Source organism: Pristiophorus japonicus, chromosome 6 (assembly GCF_044704955.1).
Source record: "Pristiophorus japonicus isolate sPriJap1 chromosome 6, sPriJap1.hap1, whole genome shotgun sequence".
Classification (NCBI taxonomy): domain Eukaryota; kingdom Metazoa; phylum Chordata; class Chondrichthyes; family Pristiophoridae; genus Pristiophorus; species Pristiophorus japonicus.
In genome coordinates, this window is record NC_091982.1 from 40,004,855 (window position 1) to 40,027,901 (window position 23,047).

General features: G+C 42.9%; 1 protein-coding gene across 1 annotated transcript in view; it reads right to left on the reverse strand.

Annotated features, from left to right (window-relative positions):
• Positions 1-22,566, reverse strand: part of LOC139265630 (sestrin-3-like) — a 56,296-nt gene extending 33,730 nt beyond the window's left edge. The window contains exon 1 of the mRNA XM_070882787.1: positions 22,305-22,566. Coding sequence (XP_070738888.1) covers positions 22,305-22,397 — 93 coding nt within the window. The 5' untranslated portion in view covers positions 22,398-22,566. The remainder of the gene's footprint in view (positions 1-22,304) is intronic.
• Between the last annotated feature and the right edge of the window lie 481 nt (positions 22,567-23,047).

Genomic DNA, 23,047 nt, shown 5'->3' on the forward strand with positions numbered 1-23,047 from the left:
GTCATGGTACATCAGTCATTGAAAGTTGGCATGCAGGTACAGCAGGCGATGAAGGAGGCAAATGGCATGTTGGCCTTCATAGCGAATAGATTGGAGTATTGGAGCGGGGAGGTCTTACTGCAGTTATGCAGGGCCTTGGTGAGGTCACACCTTGAATATTGTGTATCGTTTTGGTCTCCTAATCTAAGGAAGGACATTCTTGCTATTGAGGGAGTGCAACAAAGGTTCACCGGACTGATTCCCGGGATGACAGGACTGACATATGAGGAAAGACTGGATCGACTAGGCTTATATTCACTGGAATTTAGAAGAATGAGAGGGGATCACATAGAAACATATAAAATTCTGACGGGATTGGACAGGTTAGATGCAGGAAGAATGTTCCCAATGTTGGAGAAGTCCAGAACCAGGGGTCACAGCCTAAGGATAAGGGGTAAGCCATTTAGGACAGAGATGAGGAGCAACTTCTTCACTCAGAGAATTGTGAACCTGTGGAATTCTCTACCACAGAAAGTTGTTGAGGCCAGTTCGTTAGATATATTCAAAAGGGAGTTAGATGTGGCCCTTACGGCTAAAGGGATCAAGGGGTATGGAGAGAAAGCAGGAATGGGGTACTGAAGTTGCATGATCAGCCATGATCTTATTGAATGGTGGTGTAGGCTCGAAGGGCTGAATGGCCTACTCCTGCAACTATTTTCTATGTTTCTATAACTTTATTATGTCAACTTTGTGTAATTTCAGGCCCTGGCCACTAGGGGGCTCTGTGGAACAAATTTAGGAAGTTTGTTGCCAACATTGCTGCCATTTTATTATAGAATCACAGAATGATATAGCACAGAAAGAGGCCATTCAGCCCATCGTGCCTGTAAAGGCTCTTAAGAGCTTTTTAATTAGTTTCATTCCCCTGCACTTTCCACATAGCCCCACAAATTTTTCCTTTTCAAGTATTTATCCAATTTCCATTTGAATGTTACTATTGAATCGGCTTCCACCACCCTTTCAAGCAGTACATCCCAGATCTTAACTACTCATTGCGTAAAGATTTTTTCCCTCGTGTTGCGCCTCTGGTTCTTTTGCCAGATAACTTTCATCGGAGTCCTCTGATTACTAACCTTTCTGCCACGGGAAACAGTTCCTTCGTATTTACTCTATTAAAAACCTTTCATGATTTTGAACACCTCTCTCAAATCTCCCATTATCCTGCTCTGCTCTAAAGGAGGAGAACAATCCCAGCTTCGCTAGTCTCCCCACATAACTGAAGTTCCGCATTCCTGATAGCATTCTAGTAAAAACTCCTCTGCACTCCTCCACGGCCTGGATATCTTTCTTAAAAGGTGATGCCCATAATTGGACACAATGCCTCAGCTAGGCCTTGCAAATGATTTATAAAGGTTTAGCATAACTTCCTTGCTTTTGTACTCTATGCCCCTATTTATAAAGCCAAGGATCCCGTGTGCCTTTTTAACTGCCTTCTCTACTCGACACCTTCAAATTCCACGATATGTGCTCCTAGCAGGATTCGTGCTTGCAGGAAATGCATGTTGGAGGAGTCTCTTCATCACATGGACTGCAGCGGTTCAGGAAGTAGGTTAACCACCACGTTCTCAAGGAAAGCCAAAGATGGGCAATAAATACTGGCTTCGCTACCAACACCCATGTCGCAAGAATGATGATTTTTTTTTTTGTTTACAAAAAAGGTACGTCTACAACATTAGTCCCAATCCCAACCTGCACACCCTGCGAACACAGCTCCCCACTGGGAGTGCAGAATCATGGCATCCGTTATATGTTAACGGAACGCCTTCACCCAAAAGATCTTAGGCGAGTCCTTCCTGGCTGTCCCATGGCAATGTCATCGGCCACTCGTTCTTTTACAAAATCTTCCAAGTCAATTGGAATTTAAAAAAATTAATTCACAGGAAGTGGATGTCACTGGCATTTAGTGGCCATCTAATTACCCTTCAGAAGTTGGTGGTGAGCCACCATCTTGACTTTAACTGCATGGCACAGGGCAGTTAGGAGTCAACCACATTGCTGAGGGTCTGGAGTCACATATAGGCCAGACCAGGCAAGGACGGCAGATTTCTTTCCCTAAAGAACATTAGTGAACCAGATGGAGTTTTACGGCAATCATGGTCACCATTACTGATACTAGCTTTTTGTTCCAGATTTGTTTAATTAATTGAATTTAAATTCCCCAGCTGCCGTGGTGGGATCTGAACTCATGTCTCTGGATTACAAGTCCAGTAACAATCACTATGCCGTCATACCCCATATTTTATAACAATTAAAAAAAAACGACAAGCTTGTGCACCCTTGCGTTTGAAACCCAGCTGAGTTGGCTGATGTCAGCCAAACGGCTGGCTTCAGAGTCCATGGGCTAGGGAGGGGAGAAATCTGCCTATGTTCCCGCATTACTATTCAGTGACTCCTGCTAGAAAGAGAGAGCGCGTGTGTGTGTGTGTGTGTGTGTATATATATGTGTGTGTATATATATATATATATATAAATAAGTGTGTGTGTATGCGTGCATATAAAAAAGTGGTGTGTGTGTATATAGATATGTAAAAAATGTGTATATATATATATATAAATAAATAAATAATGTGGTGTGTGTATATTATATCTAAATAAATAAGGGGTGTGTGTGTATGTATGTATAAAAAGTGTGTGTGTGTGTGTGTAGGTATCTGCATAAATAAGAAATAGGAACAGGAGTAGGCCATACGGCCCCTCGAGCCTGCTCCGCCATTTAATATCATGGCTGATCCTATCATGGAGTCAGGTCCACTTCCCTGCCCGCTCCCCATAACCACTTATCGGTTAAGAAAGTTTGTGCGTGTGTATATAAATGTGCATGTATATAAATAAAAAAAGGTGTGTGTGTGTCTGTGTATATACTGCAAGGTACAGCGCGATCCAGTCCGGGAGGACGACGACTGTGAAGAGGGCGACTGGATTGGAAGTCACCATAATCCAGGTCGCTGATTGGAGCATGGGCAGGTACAGCAGGAGCGGCGAGGTTGGGGCAAAGGAATGGCGAGAGATTGCAGAGCGACATGATCAGGGCCCAGGAGACCCACAGGCATCTTCCACCCTTCAATATGCAGTTCAGGACAAATATCAGGTCCTTCATTGAAACACCCGTGAACTCATTCCTTTTTAGTGGAAGCAAGTCATCCTCGATACGAGGGACCGCCCAAGATGAAGAAGGTATGTATATGTATATGTGGACAACATTTGATTTGGCTATAATGAGCTCCCTTTTCAAACCGCCATCTGACACTCGGCTCACAAATGAAAAACAAGGAGATACCAGAGGGCTGCCTGTGGAATCAGGGCTCACATTGGGTCTGCACCTTCAGGAAAAGCTGAGAGAAAAGACAAACTTTATTTGGGATGCTTTGGATAGCAAAAGGAAAAAGATCTAAGAGAATTCCTGCTTCTGATCCCTATCTCTGCTGAAAAGTGCACGTGTGGACTCTGGTATGGATATTGGAATATTACCAAACATATTCATTTGCACAAAAATAAACAAACTGAGATCATGTTCAGGTCCAAGCAGGTGGAACTATCATTTGATTTTTGGCGAGAGAAAGACCTCGTGTTTGAATGCTAATTTATCAAAGACTTTCTCAGTACTGTGCTCCAGGCACTTGTGGGATTTGGGGATGGTGGGGGGGGGGCGGTGGTAATAATGTGTCTTTAATCTGCTGCAGCACTTATTTTCCATTTACCGCAGAATTTTGATTGTGAGTAGTAATTAGCACCTCTTTGCTGCAGTTCCCAGGAGTCCACAGCTGATTAAAATCAGGCAAAAACAAAGTCATTCATTCTCAACAGTGTTACAGTACACGTGCAGACCCACAACAAAAATACAATTAAAAAAATTTACAAAAATAAAAAGTTTTAAAAGTTGTCACTAACTACAGAGCATGCTTTATACAAGTGGAGAAGCCACTCTGCTGACATCCTCTAGGATGTCAATCTTTTCTTTTACAGAACCTCCTATGAATCCTGTCACAATGTGCTAAATCGCCACGGATGCCACGACCAGCTACTGAACTCTCTCCGAGATCACAACCCTACTTACAACAGTCATTAGTGTTCTTAGAAGAGTTCAGGGAGAGGGAGAAGAAAGGCAAAGAAGAGGAAAATAGAAGGATACTTTGACAAAGAGATGCCAAGAGCGTGAAAGTCAAAGAGCAAAAGAGAATGAGAGGAATAGAAAGAAGACCAACAAAAGCCTGTATTTATATAGCGCCTTTTAACAGTGAAACGTCCCAAGACACTTCACAGGAGTATTATAAGACAATCGATTTGACAGCGAGCCACATAAGGAGAAATTAGGGAAGGTAACTTGGTCAAAGAGGTAGGCTTCAAGGAGCATCTTGAAGGAGGAAAGATAGGTAGAGAGGCGGAGAGGTTTAGGCAGGGAGCTCCAGAGCTTACAGCCTAGGCAACAGAAGGCCACCAATGGTTGAGCGATTATAATCAGGGATGCTCAAGAGGGCAGAATTAGAGGAGCGCAGATATCTCGGGGGTTGTGGGGCTGGAGGGGATTACAGAGATATAGAGGGGTGAGGCCATGGAGGGATTTGAAAAGAAAGAAGGAAATGATTTTATTTCAGTTTGAGGGTCTCTCATTCGGTATCACTTTTAACAATAAGATTAGAATTGATGTTCTGTTTATTTCTCACTTGGTCACTTAGTGTTATTGATCTTTTCGTTTGGAAGTAAAGAGTGCCGATTACATCACTGGGGAAACCCAGCTCAGAGGGTAATAGGGAGGCAGAAAAACAGCGTGCAGCTGCAGACAGCCATAACCAGGAGCGCTGTTTCACTAATTTCATCTTACTGGGTTGCTGGGAGCACAAAAAGGGAGAAATTTTGCTGGGTACCAATGAGCAAATCATAGCTTCTCACCAACCAATATGTGCTATGACAGGCATGGTTGGAATCCAGTAACTCCTGCGGATGTTGCATATTAGACTTGAAAGACGTGCATTTATATAGCGCTTTTCACGACCACCGGCGGTCTCAAAGAGCTTTACAGCCAATTAAGTACTTTTGGAGTGTAGACACTGTTGTAATGTGGGAAACGCATACAGCAAACTCCTACAAACAGCAATGTGATGATGATCAGATCATTTATTTTTGTTATGTTGATTGAGGGATAAATATTGGCCAGGACACTAAGGATAACTCCCTTGCTCTCCTTCGAAATAGTGCCATGGGATCTTTTACTTCCATCTGAGGGGGCAGACGGGGCTTCGGTTTAACGTCTCATCTGAAAAACGGCACCTCTGACAGTGCAGCACTGGAGTCTCAGCCTAGATTTATTACGTGCTCAAGTTCCTGGAGTGGGACCTGACCCCACAACCTTGTGACTCAAAAGGTGAGTGTGCTAACCACTGATTCACAGCTGACACCTGTAGATATGGGACAAGGGCAGGATTATGCTGCCCCCAATAACAAATAGCCTGCCAACACCTAATGCTTAAGCCTCACACGAGGGGTGGCCATTGGGTTGAGGTACCAGAGAACTGCAGAGACTCGTGGAGGGGTATGCTAACACGAGTCGACGCCTATAGGAGAGCAAAGGAGAAAATTGAGGGGAAAAAAAATTAGGCTCAGCCAGAATATTCAGAGGTAACATTTTAGGGGTAAATTAAAAATTGAAAAAGCTCCATAAAAATATGGAACAGAAACCTTCCCCCTTTCCCCAGCAGCTAATATGGCGACTCTGGAATAGGTTGTTCCAGGATCGGAGTTAGGTAACTTCCCATAAGTACAACAGTACTGGCCCTGGAATCAGCTTTTCCCACTTTAATAATATTTTGGGATAGTCTTGCTAGCTTTAAGTTCAACTGAAGCCATCCCTATGGCGATAGATCACGTGGTTCCCACACATGATTTAAACCAAGTCCCATATTGCTCAGAGAAGTGGATATTGCAGATGTAAGCAGGTTACATAACTTGAATCGAGAGTGCAGAACTAAAAGATATTAACAGAAAATTAAAAATCCCTCAACTAATGCTAGAGAGAAAAGCATTTTCTCCTGCAGAGTAATGGATAATGCACAGGCTGTCAGATAAAGCAGCTGATACTATGTTGAGTAGTACATTTGAAAAAGAGCTGAATAAATATCTGCTTAGGATTGGAATTGATGGTTGCAAGGATAGTACAGATCAAGATAATCAAATGCTACAAGAGCTCTTGAGCCGCAGGGACTATTCACATGTTATCCATGGATGAACAATATAGGGTGTAAGGTTAGATAGGTATCTGAAGGGACAGGGAGAAAGTTGGAATGGTCTTTCTTTGGGAAATTAAATGAATTGGACAGAGACCATATTGTACGTGGTAAGTGGAAGCAACAGACTTTTGACCCAAGTGGCTCTTTCATATTCTTACATTTGCGAAGTAGTCTGACTTCCTTCACTCTCATAGTTTGATGTAAATCTAGATTATCTAACAGAGTTCAAACAGGAATAGTTACACGTTTGATCTGCATCTCACCTCCTCATCGCTGTCGGTATGCCCAGGGCACTCAACCAATTTGAGCCACGAATGGCTAGCTACATGACATTTTCTATTTCCCCACATTTCCCCGTACAATAGTTAGCCAGCAGCAAAATGGTGCTATCAGAAGAAAGCACAAATTTAGAACAGATTCTCTTTGCCACTCACAAACTTTCTCCTCCACCTTTTCAGATTTCTTTCCCAGTAACATTTCCGCAATGAATATATCTACTCATTTTCCATTATTATTCGTTCCAACGGAAGGCAAACATTGGGGAAAGGGATATGGCTCAAGAACGAACTTGTGGCACACTTACACTTCACTGGCGGAGGGTAATGAACCCATCCCTTGGTTGCTTTACGAAAATGCAAGTTCATCACCAGGACTTAGAAGAAACATGGCTAGTTTTAAGAATTACACCAGGCACAGCCTACTCACTTAGATGCTATATTCAGTGTGATCTGCTGACTGTAATCTTACACGGGCCTTCTAAATACCAGTGTATTACACTGGATGGGTTTACAGGACCAGAGTTCAAAGCCCTCGGCGGTTAACTCTAATTTCTCTCCTCCTCTGCTCACCTTCCAAGCTTGGGTTATGTCTGGAGTGTGTGTTTTGAGCTACAAAACACCAGGATGAATTATTGATGGTTACAGGTCTGCCACTGGTGAAGGCGCTGGAAGCATTTTGATGGAATAAATTCAGAGCGTCACATATTAAAAACAGATCACCACAAGTGCAATTTGTCTCATGGCGTACTGCGACCAAAATGTGAAATGTCTTGATACAACATTGTTAAGAATGTGTTGGAGGTCAGAAAATGCAGCAAACCACAAAATCAAAGCCTGAGTGGATCGCAAACGTTGTTCGGACTGAAATGTTATCAAATATATAGTATACATACACACCCCTAAAGGGTTTCACTGTATGTGTGCAATTAAATTCTTAACTAACCATTTTTAACAGAGGTTTTTTTTCCAAATTAATTATTTTGAAAGCTGATTTCAAATAAGCAGACAGCCAACAGTACGTCACTGACACAGGCAGTGGTGTTAATTTGTTTGGGCCATCATTACCAACACCCGAGAGAGAAGTAATTTGGAGACTATCTATCTGTTCAGTATATACTGGTGGCTAGGGACTTGCATACAGGATAACACCAGAACTGGCATATATAGAGCACCATTCATGACCTCAGGACATCCTAAAGTGTTTTGCAGCCAATGAATTAATTTTGAAGTGTAGTCACTGTGCAATGTAGGGAAACAGTATACATGTTTTACAAGACAAGACAGACTTGTGCTATAGCAGGGGAAATGTTATTCTGCATTGTATTTATACAGAACTTTCCTTTGTAGGAGATTCAATAGCTGGACGTGATAAGATTGGTTGTACATGGTCTTTTAACACATGGGCTTCATGGACCAAATGGCCTATTTCTTGTACCATGCCTGGTTCTCATCTTTCTTTTGCAGTTGATTTACCAAGTTTTCCGAGTTGAGATGTTCCTTTTCTTAGCCTCAGATATCTGACACATGCAGAAACCCATCACCTTGCTCAAAACTACTGAGAAAGAGACACCTACATAAGTAGATCCCATTTGTCCACAAGGGAATGGACACTCACTCCTCATTAGGAAACATTCCACTAACCCAAGCAGAGTGCTCAGGTGCAGGTTGGCAGAAGCCATAGCTTTGGGTCACAAATGACACAGGGATATTGCTGGTTCAATTAACTAAACCTGTACAGTTTACCAGCACAGAAAACTGGTAAGCTTCATGGTGCTTATCCAGTTAGGACTAACCTACTCATTAGGGCATTTGGCTTACATGTTACCTGGAAATGACTGAGAAGAGTTGTTACCCCTCCAGGTCCTGTCAATGTGCCAGGCTAGGTGTCAATCATTAATGGCATCTTGGAGTACTGTGGACCTCTTGGCTCAGATATTAGATTACCAAGTCTGCCACAGACTGGGTTCCTATTTCCCATAAGTGTGTAATCTTAGAATCAATTGGACCCCATTAATCTCTTTCCCTCCACCCCCCCGGCCCCCACTGGAGGAGGGTCATTAGTTGATCAGTAGTTAACTGACAGCATGTATTTGAGCTTTTTATAGGTGACCAACATGTATAAGCGACTCTTCTTAAATGATATGGTGAGCAATTAACTATAAATTATGTGAATATATTGCCATAGCAAAGACAAAGCACTATAACTTGCTGTTTTCACCAATTAGGAGGGGTGAAGGTTCACTAGCAACTGTGTCCCTTTCTGAAGCCCAATCATGCACTGAGTACATGATGTTTTCTCACAACCTGCATCCTGGTGCCTTTCTTTCCAGCAGCTGCCATTCAAACCTTCAGTTTGCTCATCAACAGTATTATGGAAGGACCTATAATGAACTGCTGTGATATACCAGCCATTTTGATGTTATTGACATTTCAACAGCTCATTATCTACTACCCATTTCAAACCCCCAAGATTCTCCTCATTCATTACTCTGCTGGGCTTCCCGGCACCACCCTTTACTGAAATTGACCACTCTTATCCAACAACCCTTCCCTCATCGACTTTATTGTCTTGCTTGCCTACCTCAATTTCACCCTCCACATCAACTTCCCCACCCACATTCACAGCCATTCCCCAATCTCACCATCACACATGGTCTTTTACCTCCTCCCTTCCCACTATCCAGGGCCCCCAAATATTCCTTCCAGGTGAAACAGTGATTTATTGTACTTCTTTCAATTTAGTATACTGTATTCGCTGCTCACGATGTGGTCTCCTCTACATTGGGGAGACCAAGTGTAGATTGGGTGACCGCTTTGCGGAGCACCTCCGTTCAGTCCGTAAGTGTGACCCTGAGCTTCCTGTCGCCTGTCACTGTAATTCTCCACTCCACTCCACTCCCACTCCCACTCCATCCTCGGACTCCTGCACTGTTCCAATGAAGCTCAACGTAAGCTCGAGGAACAGCACCTCATCTTTCGTTTAGGCACTTTACAGCCTTCTGGACTCAACATGGTTCAAAAATTTCAGAGCATAACCTCTGCCCATCTTTGGCTCCCTTTTCCCCTTCCCTTCCCCCCCCCCCCTTTTCTCTTTGTCTCCAATGGCAGCTGGTCATTATTCCACCATTCACACCCAATGTGGATTAACCTTTTTCTAACTCCTGGCATTACCATTTTAATTCGGCCCATCATCCCTTTTATCTCTCTAATCTCTCCTACCTTCCATTCTATCAGACCTTCCCTTTTGTTCTTTCTTTCCCTCCCCCTTTCAGTGCTCCTTAAGAATGTTCTTTTCGAACATTCGCCAGTTCTGACGAAAGATCATCAACCTGAAACGTTATCTGTTTTTCTCTCCACAGATGCTGCCTGACCCGCTAAGATTTCCAGCATTTTTTGTTTTTATTTCAGATTCCAGCATCCATAGCATTTTGCTTTTATCTTGACACCGCCATGGTCTCTCCGAACAGAAAGAAAGACTTACATTTATATAGCACCTTTCACGACCATTGGACGTCTCAAAGCGCTTTACAGCAAATGAAGTACTTTTGGAATGTAGTCACTGTTATAATGTGGAAAACGCACCAGCCAATTTGCACACAGCAACTCCCACAAACAGCAATGCGATAATGACCAGATAATCTGTTTTTGTTATGCTGATTGAGGGATATTGGTAAGGACACTGGGGATAACACCCCTGCTTCCTCGAAATAGTGCCACGAGATCTTTTACATCCACCCGAGAGGACAGACGGGGCCTCAGTTTAACGTCTCATCTGAAAGACGGCACTTCCGACAACACAGCACTCACTTAGATTGTCAGCTTAGATTTATGTGCTTAAGTCGCTGGAGTGTGACTTGGAACCCACAATCTTCTGACTCAGTGAACACTTCTTTATATCTATTCTCCTACATATCTGTCCACCTTCTAATCATGCCCACACCCTGCCCAATTTTTGCAGGCGCCCCCTTCCCTATGACGCAGCTCACTTATCTCATCCATGAAGCCTACCACCTGCTCAATTCCTCATCCCATCCTGGCAAACACTATCTTTCTCTCATCCAACACCAAACCCATTCCTTCTTAACTGCGGTTATCACTCCCTTCGTCACCTTAAACTATCTTACTCTCTCCAACTATTGCCTCATCTCAAACCTTCCCCTTTTCTCCAAGTTCCTGCAATGTGCTGTTGCATAGCAACTATGCACTCACGTTTCTCACCACTCCTTATTTAAATCCTTCTAAGCCAAATCCATGACGTCATGTATGTCTATAACTATGACTCCCTATCTTTCTTCATCCATTATGCTGCCTTCGATAGAGGACTATTCCATTCTCCTCCAAATCTCTCTCCCCTGTAGGCACTACTCTCTCCTGATTCCACTTTAACCGACTCATTGTAGGCACTAGATTGCTGCCAGTCTTTTCCTCTGCTCACCCGGTCACAACTGATATATATCCCAGGAAGCAGAGTAGCGAGTAAAACAAAGTGGGGAGGCTTGATGCTAGATCTTTGTCCCTGATAATTGTGCTCCCTGCAGCAAGGAACTCAGCTGCCAGACCTTTGACTGCCCCATTGCATATAAATGACAGTGGGCTGGTGGAACTAGGGAAACCAGAATTATTTCCCTACATTCACGGTGAAGTACCGCTGATCCCAAGTACCAGTAGAGGGCTGGTGGTACATTCCAAGGCTGTGGCGGAAATCCTGCTGCTTGCCCTGTTGAGAAGGAGGACCTGGTTGTGGTCATCTCCCCCCATAATCTCAAAGATTCCACAGCGCTTGGAGAGCCTTTTTATTTTAGTTTTAATTCTTAAAGGGTGCTTCTGCCCTCTTTAAATGATGGCTCCTTCTGGCATTGTCCAATTTTAATCCCTCGCACAATCTCTTGGTATAGCAAAGATGCTGTTCAGAGCCCACTCTGCACAAGAACATAAGAAATAGGAGCAGGAGTAGGCCATCTGGCCCCTCGAGACTGCTCCGCCATTTGATAAGATCATGGCTGATCTGATCTTGGCCTCAACTCCACTTCCCCATAACCCTTGACCCCTTATCATTCAAAAAGCTGTCTATCTCCACCTTAAATATATTCAAAGACCCAGCCTCCACAGCTCTCTGTGGCAGAGAATTCCAAAGATTCACGACCCTCTGAAGAAATTCCTCCTCATTTCTGTCTTAAGTGGGCAAACCCTTATTCTGAAACTATGGCCCTAGTTCTAGATTCCCCACGAAGGGAAACATCCTCTCTGCATCTACCCTGTCAAACCCCCTCAGAATCTTACACGTTTCAATAAGATCACCTCTCATTCTTCTAAACTTTAATGAGTAGAGGTCCAACCTGCTCAATCTTTCTTTATATGACAACCCCTTCATCTCAGGAATCAACCTCGTGAAACTTCTCTGAACTGCCTCCAATGCAAGTAGATCCCTCCTTAAATGAGACAACCAAAACTGTATGCAGTACTCCAGGTGTGGTCTCACGAACACCCTGTACAGTTGTAGCAAGACTTCCTTGCTTTTATAATCCATCCCCTTTGCAATAAAGGCCAACATTTCATTTGCCTTCCTGATTACTTGCTCTACCTGCATGCTAACTTTGTGTTTCATGTACAAGGTCCCCCCCAGATCCTTCTGTACTGCAGCATTTTGTAATCTTTCCCAATTTGAAATATTAATTTGCTTTTTTATTTTGCCAACCAAAAAGTGGATAACCTCATATTTTCCCACATTATACTCCATCTGCAAAATTTTAATCCGCTCACTTAGCCTGTCTATATCCCTTTGCAGATTATTTGCATCCTCCTCACAACTTGCTTTCCCACCTATCTTTGTATTTTCAGCAAATCCACCCCCCCACCCCAGCTCACTTATCTCATCCATGAAGCCCATCACCTTATTTCATCCATGAAGTTCCTCACCCCATACTTTCCAACAGCAAACACCACCCCCCACCCCCCCCCCCACAGAAGGAAATAAAACCTTTGGTGTCCTCTGTATTTTTGACTGTTGTTTCAAGAACACGAGGAAGCAAACATATATGAGTATGCAAGAGTCTTCACGCAAACAGATATCACTCTGATGTATGTCTGCTAAAGTAAATGTGTTAACTGTTCGCACCCGCAACTCTTACAAACCAGTGATTCATTCCTACCCAGTCATGACATTATAATGCCTCTAGCGAAGGGAAGTAATCCCAAACGTTCTCATCACTTCTATTCTTCTCATTGGATACATCTTAAATGGTTATGAATTGTTAAATATTTGTTCAAGTAAGGCAAGAAGCAATCTGTGAAACTGGCACTTGTCATTTCTGCCGAAATGTTTCCTATTGCCCAATATGGAAACTTGGTGAAACCCTCAACAGAATGCGCAGGTTATTACAGCTGCAAGATGTTTCTTTGACGGATGCAAGGTAGGCCAGAGTTTGAGGGCAACCTTAAATGATTTTCAAGCACATTGGACTGAAATCACAATGGTGCATTTCAATGTCTGCCACCAATGAAAGATGCCTTTTGTTAACATGCTCTTCAAAGTCTCCATCAGATTCAGAAAGGAATAATGTACAGCCATGAACCTGTACCAGATTATCACAAGAGCAACATCCTTTGAAAGTCAAGTAGTCAACGGAAAGCCAAAGGATAGAATAATCTTGTTACTAGAAATTAGAAAGCACAAATATCTGAATGTAGCTTATAAGCATGCAAAGACACATTGCACAGAGCCAAAGAAAGTGTGGACAAAGTGGTCATCGTAACGTTACAAAACACTGAATAGTGAACTGGATAACATTAGGTAATTTTTCAATTTTCATTTTATACAACTTATATTTCATGTGCTCCGCTTTAGCTCTGATGATACATAATATGCAATGATTCCGTTAGTAAACCTTTACAAATACAATGTGAACTAAAAGTATCTGCCTAAAAAATAGTCCATGCCCTGATAAGCAGATTGGTGGATGCACTCAGAGGGTGAATGGAGATGCACATTTGTTCACATATTATGTATGGAAGACACAGCAGCCCCCTTGATTCTTTTAGTTAGTGGCATATTGTTGCAAAATGACAACCTGCAAAATATGGGACGGTGTTAAGTAATTGCTATCGAGGAGACCGAGAGCTCTAAGCACTTGATCATCTCAGTCTACATCCAAACCAAAACCACCAATTCAATTCTCCACCAGATATATATAAATAAGGACACATTGGTGTACAAATTACACCACTGTTTCAATTACTCTCCTGTACTTGCAAAGCTCATGAAAATATTATTTTTTGTCCAACTGTCAAGTGGTTAACTGACATAGCAATTAGATAAAACAAGGATCGTGCCATTAGGGCATTTAGTAATGATTATATCGTGGTTATGGTACTGGGCCGTGAAAGTAAAATAAAGAAATCTGGATAATGTGTGAAATGGTATGAAAAAACATGACAATGGAAACTAATGTGGGCTTACATGTGCCCTTGAGGCCTCAACTCATGGAGTGCAGTGGGCAACATTGGGAATCTCTGGCTTAGTGAGTCACTGCCCTGGCCTGTCAATTGCCTTGTAAGGGGGCAGGTATATGGGTTACGAGGGAAACTCCTGGCAACAGTGGGGACTTGGTGCAAGCAGTCTTCATCCCTAAAGAATATTTTTCTTTTAAAAAAAAAACAGCTGACTGATTATACCAGTGCCAAGGTTAAGAGGCCTGGTCAACTCCCCACCCTGCTGACAGGTACTGGAGTTTCCTGCAGCATGGGCCAGGTGAGAGCCAGAAATCCAGCCAAAATAATACTTGTGTCCACCTGTCCTGTGCAAATGAGATGCCCTCCCACTAACCCCACAAACTCCGCCAGTATCACGACCCTGGAGAAAATCTGAGGCCTTCTTTTATATTTGTTCTCTGGATGTGAGTGAAGTTGGCATGACTGCATTTATTGCCCATCCCTAGTTGTCCTGAGAAGATGGCGGTGAAGTGGTTGTTCTTTACAATTGCGGGTCTCTGCCATTGACCTTGGGTCTCCGCTGGTATGTCGGCAGAGTTAAGGCGTGAGATTAGCCAAACCCGCCCGCAAAAGGAATTTCAGAACCAGCAATAATAGTCACTATCCACAAAACATGCTAAAGAAATCTAGAAGCAGAAAACTGTTACTGCACCAAATTGTCTCCAATAATGGAGTGCTGAAAATTGGACACACTGGTAAAATGGACTGTTTCAAAATCCTAACAACGCAACAATCTGCTATAAGTCTCACTGCAGTTATTTTGGTATACTTAGAACAAGTTTGCATTTATGCACTGAATATCATAAGGTCAGAAGTGGGGATGTTCACTGATGACTGCACAATGTTAAATGCCGTTCGCAACTCCTCAGATTATGAAGCAGTCCATGCCCGCATGCAGCAAGACCTGGACGACATTCTGGCTTGGGCTGATAAGTGACAAGTAACATGTACGCCACACAAGTGCCAGGCAATGACTATCCCCAACAAGTGAGAATCTAACCATTGCTCCTTGACATTCAATGGCATTACCTCGCAAATCCCCCAACATCAACTACCTAGGGGGGGGGGGGGTCACCATTGACCAGGAACGTTACTGGACCAGCCACATAAATACTGTGGCAACAAGAGTAGGTCAGAGGCTGGGTATTCTGTGGCGAGTGTCTCACCTTCTGACTCCCCAAAGCCTTTCCACCATCTATAAGGCACTAGTCAGGAGTGTGAACGAATACTCTCCACTTGCCTGGATGAATGCAGCTGCAACACTCAAGAAGCTCGACACCATCCAGGACAAAGCAGTCCGCTTAATCGGCACCCATCCACCACCTTCAACATTCACTCCCTCCACCACCGGCGTACTGTGGCTGCAGTGTGTACCATCCACGAGATGCACTGCAGCAACTCGCCAAGGCTTCTTTGGCAACACCTCCCAAACCCGCGACCTCTACCACCTTGAAGGACAAGGGGAGCAGGTGCATAGGAACACCATCACCTGAAAATTCCCCTCCAAGTCACACACCATCCTGACTTGGAAATATATCGCCGTTCCTTCGTCGTCGCTAAGTCAAAATCCTGGAACTCCCTCCCTAACAGCACTGAGGGAGTACCTTCACCACAAGGACTGCAGCGGTTCAAGACGGCGACTCACCACCACCTTCTCAAGGGCAATTAGGAATGGGCAATAAATGCTGGCCTTGCCGGTGACGCCCACATCCTGTGAACGAGTAAAAAAAAAATGAAGCAGTTATAACGAATACCTGCATAGTGGCTAAGTCAGTGATTAAGTCAGTAGATTTTGCTGAAGATAAAGCAAAATGCCATTTTCTGCATTTTATTTCCATGCGCTAAACAGCACATCTAAAATGGAACAAAAACTGAAAAATACTGGAAATACTCAGCAGGTCCGGCAGCATCTATGTTTAGTATCTCCCACACAGTTAGACCAACATTAGATAAATCTGCTGTGATATGTTCTGCTATATACAAAATAGCTGGGATTTATGGAACGATCCAGATTCACTGACAAACTATGGTGCAATAGAAGATATTTGAAGGTAGAATAATGTATCTAAAGGCCCCAATAATATTGGCTTAAAGGGGCTTTACAAAATATGACAAATAGAAAGTGCACTGTATATAGCCAATCATATAATCCTACCTTGAGGTGCGGAGGATAATTTCCTTGCTTAACATCAGCACAGACCAGGAACTTGCCCTGGGACCTTCCTGGTCTGTGTCACTAAGAACTATATCTAGTGATGCATTTATCCATTGTGCAACAATGTCCCAGTAATCCCGCTTCCATGCACATTAAGGAAAGGAGGAACCAAGACAAAAAGGTACAATACATTTGTCAGAGCACTTGAGAAACCAAAACTGCAGGACTCAGGATAACAGATTCTTTTTCAAATGGGGAATGTGACTGAGGTGGTGGGGGGGGGGGGGGGAAGAAACATAACAAGATTTAGTGACAACCCCAAAATGTCAAGCCCGATTAGAAGATCCCCCTTATCCACTCGGATGACAGATCCAGCCAATCACCATCCAGCCGAGTTGATATCACCAAAATGGACATTCTTCCCACTCTGGATGCAGACTCAATACTGGCTAGAAAACTATCCCATTTAACTTGCATTTTAACACCAGCATCAAGGAAGATGTCAGTATGGACGCTCCTCAAAAATCAGCGATCAAAAAGGATGCAGAGATAATTAACCAAACGAGGATCTTGTAAGAGCTTCTTTTTTGATATGCAGCAATACAAGCATTTCCTTGCTGGAGAAAGATTCCTCCCCCACCATCTGCTCCTCCTCCTCCTCCTCCTCCTCCAGGAGCTAGCTCTTGCTGGAGTACAACACCACCGGCACTAGTAGTCACCTTGCACCTCACCCAATTGCCAATTCTTCACATTTGAGTTTAGACTCAACGTTGGCAGGCTTTTGGAGCATGGAGTACGTTGCAGTCACACTTTCCAGCAAGAGTCACTGAATGGCGACCAGGTGTGAAAACCCCCATTTTCCTCTCCTACCTTGGAGGTGCGGAGGGTGATTTCCTTGCTTATCAGCACAGACCAGGGGCTTCTCCAGAGACCTTCCTGATTTGTGTCACTAAGAACTACACCTATTGATGCATTTATCCACTATGCCTTTGGGGTAGATGGAAAAGGTATAATTAAGTCTTTTCTACCAGATTTTACGGCAGAAAGGAAGTCGCTAGAATACTTATTTTCTGCCCTTCATCCCAACAGCAAATTTCCAGGTTTTTTTTTTATATAGTAACCAGTTTTTCTGCATTGAGTAGGCCTAAACATATCAACGACAAAAATTATTTTATTTAATGAAGTCACTGAAAAAAGTAAATAAGCTATAATTGAGACTTTTACATAAGTATCAGAAAGTTGGTGGTCAACTACATTACAACATTGGGAAGAGAGACATCACTACAAAGATTGTCTACAGGGAGATGAGCTGCATATGATCCAAAGTTCCTCAACAATCCAGCCATTCTGACCATCAGAGGACTTCAAGGATCTCTGAAAGGCGACAGTCCGGAGCTGGACACAGTAGCACGCCTGGTGCAGACTAATGCAGTCAACAGACTGACCCAAAGCCAAGCCTGTTCAGCTAGCTGTGCCCTTGCAAATTTGCATAATATGATACAATTATGTAATGTTGCGATGCAGTTAGCATAAGATCTACACAACATTCCAAACATTCACAGCCCTCAGGCTTTGAGACGCTCCTTGCCCCTCATTGTCTCAAGATGTGGGTGGGTGGCTGAAATTGAACGGGAGAACTCTTGACCCCCGTGGCTGATGTGTCGCTTCACGTTTCCAAGGTGCCCAAGAGAAGGCCCCATCCTTTAGTGAGGTGGTTGGGACGAGGATCCTGCAACTAAGCTTACAATGTCCCAACATTGTCTTTTCCTGGCTCCTTTGGGCGGTGAAGAGGTTAAATGGCAGTAGTGTCCCTCCTCTCTTTCAATTTTTCCTTTTGTCTGATGATAGTATTTTCTTATGAAGTTTCAGTAGTGGATGAGTTCGGGAATGTGGATGATCTGTGTAGATATGAACGTATGACTTATGAATATATGATTTTGATTGTGTGTGATTTGAGGGTTATTTTTGAAAATTAAAACAGCAAGATATCGAACTAATTTTGATGACCAAATTTTGTGAAATGAAGTCAAATGCTGACAATCATGATTATAAATATGTTTACATCCTATCCTAATGTTATTCATATCATGGTAACCGATGTTATTTGTGGTTGAAAGTTTGGGACAGTGAATTACATGGTGTAATAATTTGTCAAGAAAACTTACCAGAATTGGAAGCCGTATTGGACATGCTGTCTTCCTTGCTCATCACGTTGAAAACTGCTTCATTTTTTTCCATCAGTAATCAGTTCTTTCCTACCCCGCTCACAAACGTGTGACATATATCCACCATTTTTCATAAACCTTTATTAAGGGACTGCTTTGAAGGTCACTGAGATGGCTCTGTATTCCTCTTTATACTTCTGGATTTGTATTCATTTGATTTGACCTACTTCAGCTGTGGCTGGGTAAATTGTTTTTAAAGAGGAAATCGCTTACTTTTTATCCTTCTAATAATAAATTGTTAAAAATATGATGCTTCTCCTCTAGAAAATATGGCTTGTACATCTGCTATTCCATGGCACTTTCCTACATTTACTTCTGGTGGGGATCAAATTATTCTCGTTGGTAGGTCACTCCTAGTTAAGTTGTTTAAATCATATATTATTAACTGTCAAATGCATTTCTTACATTAAAGAGCGCAAGAAATGTCAAGGATGAGAATAGGCCATTCAGCCCATCAATGTTTGTCTCTCTAGTCCCCTAAATCTCCCATTACAGCATCCAGCCTCACTTTGAACATTCATACATAGAAAAAAGGTGGAGTAGGCCATTCAGCCCTTCGAGCTTGCACCATTATTCAATGAGATCATGGCTGATCATTCCTTCAGTACCCCTTTCCTGCTTTCTCTCCATACCCCTTGATCTGGGACTGGACAGGTTAGATGCAGGAAGAATGTACCCGATGTTGGGGAAGTCCATAACCAGAGGACACAGTCTTAGGATAAGGGGTAGGCCATTTAGAAGGAGAAACTTCTTCACCCAGAGAGTTGTTAACCTGTGGAATTCCTTGCCGCAGAGAGTTGTTGATGCCAGTTAATTGGATATATTCAAGAGGGAGGAGGGAGTTAAATATTCCTAATGTTTTGCCTTGATCATAAATGCTAATTATTATTAATGAATGTGATTACCCCCATGATAATGGTTTGGTAATAGCCATATTTGATTAGTAAGTACTTACTGCCACAGCAGGCAAGCAGATCCTACCCAAGGTTTTTGGAAAACTTACATCACCACAGTAGATAATATTCTCACTACAAATAATGAATGTGTAATTGGAATATTGGATTTGGGGTTCTTGTTAGTTGAGAACAGCAATGAACACATGACAAGCATAGTCTTGATCAGCACAAAAGAGTGGGATGACAAGAATCCCTCAGATCAGGGCTATAATCGTGATGATGTTGGTGCCAAGGGCACCCCCAATAGCTTGGGTGATAAACACACTGCCTACTTTAGTGCAGAGCCACATTAGGCCCAAGATTCCATTCCTTTTTTGTGCTGAGTTAGATGATGGGGTGGCTGTAAGGGCACTACAATTGGTTTGAGTGCCTTTAAGCAGGGCACAGTGAAAAGATTTGCCAGATTCCGTGGCCCTGATTGCCATTCGATGACCCTGCAGTAACGTTTACATATGTGAATGCTGTGCGAGGATTGGATTGGTTGTGATGTCATCCGCAGATTTAAAAAGCCTGCCAATGCTGAACGTCAAAACTCATGTATAACGAATACTCAATTTGCATGAGGTATCAGAAGTTTCTGGAGCCCATAGAACCAATTAGCAGCAAGAGTCAACATCTTCAGGAGAAAACTGGGCATCGAGTTTGTTTCTTAAAAGATGCAGTACTAGTGTAGGTCAGTGGGGAAACATAGAAAAGGGAGGGGAATGGTGGTGGTGTCTAAGGGGACAATAGTGGTGCAATTCTGTTTACAGCTAAGGAATTCATAAGCTGTTTCCATTAATGATGGAATTCACTCCACGGTATCTAAGACTATGATTCTGCCACCATCTTTTCAACTGCACCCGGTGACCTTCAAACAGCACAAGGACTGTTCAAACCCCAAGCTTAGTGCAGTGGGTGCCAGGTCTGAAACCAAAATGCATACATCCTTACCGAGTGGTGTTTCCCCTCAGGTGCTTTTGTCCTTTTAAATGGTCAAAACCTAGAATCCTGAAGCACTGTTACGATTATGACTTTCCACGCAGTCCAAAACTGGACAAGATGTAACATAGTGGGTGGCTAGATGTTTGCTATGATGAAAGTTCAATGAAAACTTTAATGGCCTTAATAATTAATGCTCCCAAGTCCTAAATAAGTGGGAAAATTACTGTTTTTAATAAGAAACATTTTAGGCGTCCCGTTTCCATTTTAGAAATTGGATCTGTCAGCTCAAAAACTGGACCGCTCAGTTCAAAACAGGATTGGTGGTAATCTTAATCAGCATGACCTAGTAAACAGGCAATGAGGCTTCAACATTTCACCAGAGCTTTGTTCCAGCAACACTTCATAACAATTCTGCACCAGGCATTTAATTAAAACACAGAAACAGTGACTGAAAAAAATAATGGATTCAGTTCAATAAGAAAACAGTCCAAGATATTTTTTTAAACCCTGGATTCCATCTGTGACAAGCTTGCAAGAAAAACTATCGAGAGAGAAATCACAGTGAGTGCACAAAGGATGAGAAAATGAATAAGGAAAGAGGGTAAGATGAAAGACAGTTGCATTAGCAACTGCAGAACGGAAAGTAACTTTAACAAAAAAAAGCACACACTAATGAATGGTATGTGTTAAACTGATGCATGCCTTTTTTCCTGAGCATAGAAATTTAAAATATACACAGTGGAAAAAAATAAGGCTTTGTCTCACTGGTGTCACTTCTCAGCAGCTTAAATCTCATTCCAGGAATTTTTCCTCTTTTCTACAAAAAAAATGCAATTGTATTGCAACAATAAATCTATTTGTCTATCTTTGCAAATCAATCTGAATACACAAGCATTTGTCAGTGGGTGATTCTGAACTGCAGAATTTGGCAGGTTGCAAGGGGGGCACTGCAGCTTTAAATGAAATCACAAAGGACACTGGACTAAATCCAGCAATGATGTAAACAAGCAGAGCTCGACCACAGCGCCCCCTGCACTGGCAGAACTCGCACTGCCGGCACGGCTCAAAGAGAAAAACAACTTTGATTGGCATCGACGTTGGCCAAATGCTTTCTTTTACAGCGAACAGCGAGACAAAAAAAATTGCAAAGAAAAAGGAGGAAAAAAGGGGGAAAGATGATGCAAACAGATTGCATTTTAATCGATTCGTATAGGACCACCGCATTACAACCCGGGAGAGGGGGATCATGCTCCTGAACCAAATGGAATTGGAATATTTAAAATAAGCAACACATAAGACATGTTTGCTATCTCGAGCAGTAGTTAACACTTCGATGCGGTGGAATTTGCAGTGCTGTAATTTTAGAATGACTATTTTTACATTTTGCAATCACACTTTAATTGGCCAACGTAATGCAAAATGCAATCGAGGAAAGTGATTGCACTTAATGGGAAAGATTCTGCAAATTTATACACAATTAATGTCGACTTGCGGGGGGTGTGAAGGAGGAAGAAAAACAGTTACAATGCCTTCAGAAAAAAAATAATTTTTTGCAAAGTTTGCAACCGTACTGAATCGAACATTCATTTCATAATTCAATAGCGAGATCGATTTAGTAGGAAAATGCATAAAAATGCACCTTGGTTTTTTTTTTCATTGTGATTGTGAAAGACGAAAAATAAAAAAGAGGAGGGGGAGGTAGGTAATAAGGAACACTGCATTAGGAGGAAGAAGACTAATGTTAACTTAGGAGAGGGGGAGCAAGAAGAGAAAGAAAACGCCAATGCAACTGGACAAAACAAGTTTCAATGAATGCTTTTGCAAGTCGCCGGACTCAAAGAGTGCAAATGAAAGATTTGCGAGAACACAGAGAAATGTGCGAATAAATGAGATCAGAATGTGAGGGGTGGCTGGTGGCCAGCCTGTCACTGTCCCAATCTAACAGAAAGCAGGATCTTGCCGCTGCTTCTCCTGCTCCTTTTGTTCCTATCTATATTGGGGTTTTTTTGCACGGTTACCTGTCTGGAGATCCTCTGACAGCGGTTTAAATATTCCCCCGCTGCCATGTTCTCGGGGTTCCTGTCGTTTTCTTCACTGATGCTGATGATCATTTTCTTTGCATTGAGCTTTTTTTTCCTCCTTTTCTCCTTCCCCCTTTTTTTTCCCTCCCTCTCTCTCTCTTGTTTGCCTCACTGGAGCCGGGGGCTTTGTCCCGCAAAGCCGGTCTTTTGCTCCGTGCAAGTCAGGACACAACCTCCTTCGGGAGGAGGCGCCGGCCTGCCGCTCAAACGGCTGCCCTCCAATCGCCGCTCAGCCCGTGCCCGGCAGGGGGACGGGGCTCCGCCCACCTCCCCGCCCCTCGGCCAATCACCAACGCGCTTCTGCTTGGCTCCGCGTCACCGCTGGCCAATCAGCCGCCCCCGCCCCTGTCTCCAGGAGGAAGGGGGCCGAGCTGGCCAATCAACATGCAAGCAGCTGGAGGCTGATCATCCAATCAGCAATGGGAATTTCATCAGATTCGATGGTTGTGATCAAGTTGCATCAGATCGAGGAAAAAAATATTTATTGTCAAAACGGAATTCTTGCAGTTTTGACCTCAGTGCGTGAAACTTGTGAGACAGTTCCCACTCCAAATGATAGTTTGCAAAGCTTACTTTTTTTTGCTGATGTGACCATGCAACAAAGAATTGTTGCAAAAATAATTGTATGTGTGGAGGATCCCCAGGAGTTTTAAAGTGCACGTATGTGTGTTTTAAATAGT